At 49.9% G+C, this 5,331-nt stretch overlaps 1 protein-coding gene across 3 annotated transcripts; it reads right to left on the bottom strand.

Annotated features, from left to right (window-relative positions):
- Positions 1-1,005: 1,005 nt before the first annotated feature.
- On the bottom strand, positions 1,006-4,284 carry LOC123087460 (RNA polymerase sigma factor sigF, chloroplastic). 3 transcript variants are annotated; one of them, XM_044509477.1, is made up of 8 exons: positions 3,889-4,284; positions 3,654-3,814; positions 3,211-3,326; positions 2,656-3,121; positions 2,315-2,545; positions 2,050-2,190; positions 1,721-1,918; positions 1,006-1,620 (listed from the first exon to the last, which is right to left on the bottom strand). In XM_044509477.1, the coding sequence occupies exons 1-8, from the start codon at positions 3,977-3,979 to the stop codon at positions 1,324-1,326; spliced, it is 1,701 nt and encodes a 566-aa protein (XP_044365412.1). In that variant the 5' UTR covers positions 3,980-4,284; the 3' UTR covers positions 1,006-1,323. The 3 variants fall into 3 exon arrangements, with proteins under 3 accessions (XP_044365412.1, XP_044365414.1, XP_044365413.1); XM_044509479.1 differs by having other exon boundaries at positions 3,654-3,822; positions 3,918-4,284; XM_044509478.1 differs by having other exon boundaries at positions 3,654-3,796; positions 3,889-4,281.
- Positions 4,285-5,331: the final 1,047 nt, after the last annotated feature.

The following is a 5,331-nucleotide window of genomic DNA, read 5'->3' as shown; positions in this document are numbered from 1 at the left end:
AAAAAAATTTTTGTCAAAACCTTCAAGTTTTGATGTATTTTTTGGCACTAGGTGCCACTTTTCCACGTCAGCGAGCGTCGTGGCGGCATGGGCACGTTGGCCTGCTTCCCATTCACCCCCGTGGATGCCATCCGTGAGGGTCACCGAGCTTGGCGCTAGGCAAATGTTTAGTGAAGTGCCCGTGCTAAATTTTTGACAACATTTCTTCCTTCTTTGAAGCAATGGATTTGTACATGGGATACCTATACAAGCACTGCGTTGAGTTGTCCGATGAGGAGGATTACGCGGATGAAACAACAATAATGCAGGCAATCCTTGCAGACGCAGGCATGCAGAAGAGCATGTTCTCAGTTTCCAGGGATTGATGAAGGTGATCAAGTGCTGAATCGAAACAGGGCATGGGGACATTTGACGCTGAGGGACGACTACTTTGCCTCCATGCCCTATTTGCGGATAATTTTCGCCGGCGCTTTCAGATGACGAAAAATATGTTTGAACTTCTCTACAATGCATCAAGACCTACGATGACTACTTCATCTTGAAGAAGGATGCCCTTAAAAGAATTGGATTATCCCATTACCAAAAATTGCATGGCTGCTTTGCGAATGCTTGCATATGGCAAGACTGCAGATTCATGGGACAAGTACCTTCGGATGTCTGAGGGCACATCCACAGACGCCACGGTAAGATTTGATTCGCGGGAATAGAAAAAAAAAGACAGTATTAGAAAGGCATCTTCACTTGAATATTATAGGATTACACAGTGTTTGATGTCACAAGAAAAACAAAGAAATTGTAAAAAAGGAGGTTTGAGTAGATGCAAATTTCCCTTCAAATGGAGTGCAAAGCAGCAGCCTGAGATTTCCCTAAGGATTCCAATTCTACAAATCAAACAGACTTAATAGGAAAAGAAAATCCTCTAGAAATCTAATCAACGTGGCCCCAACCGTAGCAGGTGTGTCATTTGACTGAGACACACAAAGACTGAAAGGTCAAAGTGTGTCATTTGACTTCAAAAGACAAAGGCTGTATCTAGCCACTCACAGGTAGTGTGCACAACTCAACAGATTCAGCCAAGTCCTTGGTTGCAAGAAACCAATTGCAGTATCAGTATGTATGTAGTATGTACCACCAGCTTTGCTGCGAAATTTGTACTTACACCCGGCAAAAAAGCATGCCACTGAAACTCTGAAAGTGTGCTGTGTGTTTCTCTGCTTCAGTTCTAGGATGTCAGTGGGGTTCTAGCTTCTTAGGCTACATACATACATACATGTGTGTTCCCTTGTGTATGAACAATCGAACCGAGAGAAAATGAGGCGCTGCCTAGCCACTCGAGGTCAGCAGGTCCAAGTAGACGTCGAACCCCTGCGTGGACACGCTCCGCTTCAGCTTGTCCAGCGCCCGGTTCTGGAGCTGCCGGATCCGCTCCTTGGACAGGCCGTACATGTCGCCGATCACGTGGAGCGTCTTGGGCTCGCCGTCGTAGATCCCGAAGCGGTGCTCGATGATCTCCTTCTCCCTCGTGCTCAGGATGCCCAGGAACTCCCGCACCTGCTGCCTCATCATTATCCTGTCCACCACCAGGTCCGGTGGGTCGATGTTCGGGTCCTCCGTGATCTCCTGCAGCGTTCATAAATTGTTACAGCTCAGTTCTTGCTTATTTGACCGGCGAGAACGATCTACAGTATATGTTTTATACGCAGTGTTTTGTTGCTAGTACCTGGAAGGTGACTGCGTCGTTGGACCAGACTTGATCCTGCATTGATCGTGGCTTTCTGGTCTTCGCTTTGAGTTTCGCCAGCTTCTCGATCGTGATGCCGGCACGCCTAGCTACATTTTGGTTAGTAGGCTGCTCCCCTTCCAAGATGCACTCGAGCCTCGCTTTCCCCACCTTTTTCAGACGTGCATACACACTCTCCTGCACAGGAAAACAAGGTCACACCATTGCATCGGGAAGTCTGTAATTTTCAGGAGTTAGTCATGCCAAACTAAAATGAACCTGTCCCCTCTCAAAACATGGATTGTAGGACTAGAATATCAAGGTCATACCGGCAACCGAATCAGTCTCGAATGCTTGAAGATGGACTTTTTGATTGCTTGGCGTATCCACCAGTACGCGTACGTCGGGAACCTGCATCCCTTGCTTGGATTGAATTTCTCGAAGGTCTTCATCAACCCACAGCATCCGTCCTGAAAGCAAGAACAGGAAAGAAACATTTACAACAGGATATTGGCATGCATATCCCTGGTTTTGCAGTAATGAGTTGATCCTCCTTTCCGGAAAAGAAAAAAAAAATGTAAGAGTGAAATTAACCTGAACTAGGTCCTCAATGTCAAGGCCATATCCCTGGTATTTCCTAGCTACGTGTATGACAAGGCGGAAGTTGGAGCGGGCCATCTTCTCCCTGCAGCGCCTTCCGATGTGTATGGACGACTGCAGTTCCTTGCAGCTCATTCCTACGGCCTGAGCCCACTCGGGAAGCGTCGGCTCGCGGCCACATTGCGCTTCTAGCCTACGCTGAGCCTCCTCCAGTTTCATAAGATTCTGCACATGGAAGTCTTCGAATTAGCAAAGCTGAAATATCTTTTGATCTGGGCATCAAGGACACAAGGATACAGTGGTACAAGGTGTTGTACAAGGAAAAAAGAACATGCCTGTATCTGACTGAACAAGTGCCTCTCTTCCTTTGCCGTCAAGAACTCTGTCGTCTCGCGGTCTCGTAGGAACAACCTGAAGGGTTCATCTGGACCGAGAACCCGGCCATACTTCTTTGGTCTGTCTTTCTTCTTCGAGTCGGCGACACCGCACTGGACAACATCAGTGCTGCTTGTTGATGCTCGAGGAACATTGCGTTTCTTCGATCTTCTCTCGAGCAACCGTGTAGACCGAATGAACACTTGCCCATTGCTGAGCAGTTTCTCATGCAGGTGGTTGGTCTCCACACTTGTTGTAACCGGTGGCGGTACATTCAGCTGGGTGGCTGAAGTGCCTGATCCATGTGCTAAAAATGCCACCTCCTTCATCAAGGTCGCCGAGGTTGCATTAAGATCCAAACTTGAAACTGATTTCGCTGACGGCGTTGAAGTTGAAGTGATTGCACAAGTAAAGTTGTTCTTTTCACTGCCAATCAAATGTGGTTCAGTTGAGGTCAGAATAAGTAGCAAATCAATCAGTTTGCGCAGGGAAACAGAAACAGGGACTTTGATTACCCAAACGCCTGCTGGTAAATGACTTGGCGCTGCAGGCCCCGCAAATAGCTCTCGAACTCGCCCTCCGCCCCATCTTGGCCGGTGAGGCTCTTCCCTTCTGTGTGCTGCTCCAAAGCCTGTGGTGAAACAGATAATAATACAGAATCAATCAGCAATAACAGTGATGCAGAGTAAGACCATGTAAATAAATGATCTGTCTAGAGTTTATGAATGATACAATCATAAGTAGCTAGGATTGTAAAAAACACATGGAGTGGTGATTCTGGGAGAAGCTGGAGAGGGGGGCGAATCGCCGAAAAGAACTGGCCCAAGGAGTGCTCCCCGAGCACAGGCTCGGTTGGAAGGATAGAGCGCCGCAAGACAAGATGGCATATTGAAGAGAAGGCTTTTATAAAAGGAGAGACTGAAGATGAAAGCAAGTGTTGGATGGGCAGGCAACCAACCATGTCCAGCAGGAACTCCAGCAAGGCCTTTTCGCCCTTGAGGGATACGGAGCTGTGGGCTTGCTGCTCCTCGGCCACCAGCGATGGCGAGTAGTGGCAGGCGGTGGATGCCCGGCCGCCGGTGCTGTCATGTATCATCGGAACTGCCCAAACCAGATGAGCTTCAGGCCTATCAGATGCAGAAAGAAGGGGAGGTTGTAGTAACTAGAGTAGTATGTATGAGTAGATGATGTACCTGAGGTGCGGGAGGGGGATGGGGAGGACCTGAAGTTTGGAGAGGAGGTGGGGAAGAGCGGCGACGAGAGCAGGCTCCGGCTGGAATTCATGTCCGGGGAAGAAGAAGTGAGCAGCAGCAGCTCACAGGCACCAAGGAGGCAGCTGAACACAGTTTGTCTGGTTCAGTAGTGCCCTCCTCCTCCTCTCCTATCCGTTTTCATCAGAGGTCAGCTACCTATGCTCTTTGATTGGTGAGGCAGATCTTGTTCGCTCGATCAGGGATCCCTTCACATTTTACTCCAGCTGAGCTGAGCAGAGCAGTGAGCAACAGCAGCCGATTGATTGAGCGAGTGATATGGTTATGGAGGGAGGGGAGAGGAGTGGAGGCTGCTGTAGCGAGCGAGCGAGCGAGAGCGAGAGAGGATAAGGCGCGCAAGCAGCACCATGGATTTTGCTGCCAAGCTGGACCCGCAGATCCACACGTGTGCAAATCCACATGTATATAAGCTTGGTCAAAGTTGAATGAGATTGACTTCGGACAAATCTAATATGCAGAGTAAAAAGGACCGGAGACACTTTTTTTTACTTGACCTGAATGAAAGTTGGATCCGCCGGCGGCGGGATGCGCCTTGCCGGCCTCGCGGTCCCACTCGTCCAACCGGCCGGCGGCGACCTCGATCTATGTGGAGCTCCAGGCGGGCATTCCGCCCAACACCCTGCGGGCACGCGCCGCTGCTCGGCGAGATCACGGCCTGAACCTGACCGATTCTTGGCTCTTTAATGCAGCCCGGGTCGCTGCCCGCGAGCCAGTCGCTGAGGTTCACGGCGCCGGTGCACGCCGGCGACGAGCGCCGTCGCGGAGGTGCAGGGCAGTCAGGACCACCGGCGGCGCAAGGAACATACTCTTTGCTTTGCCAAGAGTTGAGAGCATCAACACGCAGACGCCCCCTAAACGTCAGCGGACAGTTCCTCAAATGTCCTGCCGGGCAGCCACGCTCCTCAAATCAAATCAATGCAATTCATACACGTCCATCATATAACACAGACTCATCACAATTCAACAATGTAACAAAGCAAAATAAATCGCAGTTTAACAAACAATTCAGACATGCCAAAGTGAAACTCAAGTCCGGGCCACGGCTGACCAACCCGATGGGTCACTCCTCGGACGCCATCCGTGTCGCCTGCTCTGCCGCGGCCGCCATCCATGCCTCGTGCTATGCACGGCCTCCATCCGTTTTCGCATCCGCTCTCGTTGTCATCATCGCTCGATTTCGTGTTCCCGTTGGATTTGAACGGTTGGATCTTTCAAAGTACGTCGGAGTTGACCGTTGGACTCTTTCTTTCAAACTCGTGCGGCTTTTCGTCCAGATCCGACAGGGTCTCAATTTATCAGTGATTGCCCAAGATTCCACCGATGAATCAGGATGAAATTTTACAACATTATTGTAGACTCAATTTC

This window comes from Triticum aestivum, chromosome 4A, assembly GCF_018294505.1.
Source record: "Triticum aestivum cultivar Chinese Spring chromosome 4A, IWGSC CS RefSeq v2.1, whole genome shotgun sequence".
Lineage (NCBI taxonomy): Eukaryota > Viridiplantae > Streptophyta > Magnoliopsida > Poales > Poaceae > Triticum > Triticum aestivum.
Note: the sequence above shows the minus strand (reverse complement) of the source record. Positions and strands in the feature narration are given on the sequence as shown.

What these genes read in the sequence shown, in the direction of transcription:
- LOC123087460 (XM_044509477.1), bottom strand. Translation starts at nt 3,979, where the DNA reads ATGAATTCCAGCCGGAGCCTGCTCTCGTCGCCGCTCTTCCCCACCTCC. An exon ending in ATCCCCCTCCCGCACCTCAG is followed by an intron (nt 3,815 to 3,888) that starts GTACATCATCTA and finishes ATAGGCCTGAAG; the next exon opens with CTCATCTGGTTTGGGCAGTT. An exon ending in CGAGACTGATTCGGTTGCCG is followed by an intron (nt 1,919 to 2,049) that starts GTATGACCTTGA and finishes TTTCCTGTGCAG; the next exon opens with GAGAGTGTGTATGCACGTCT.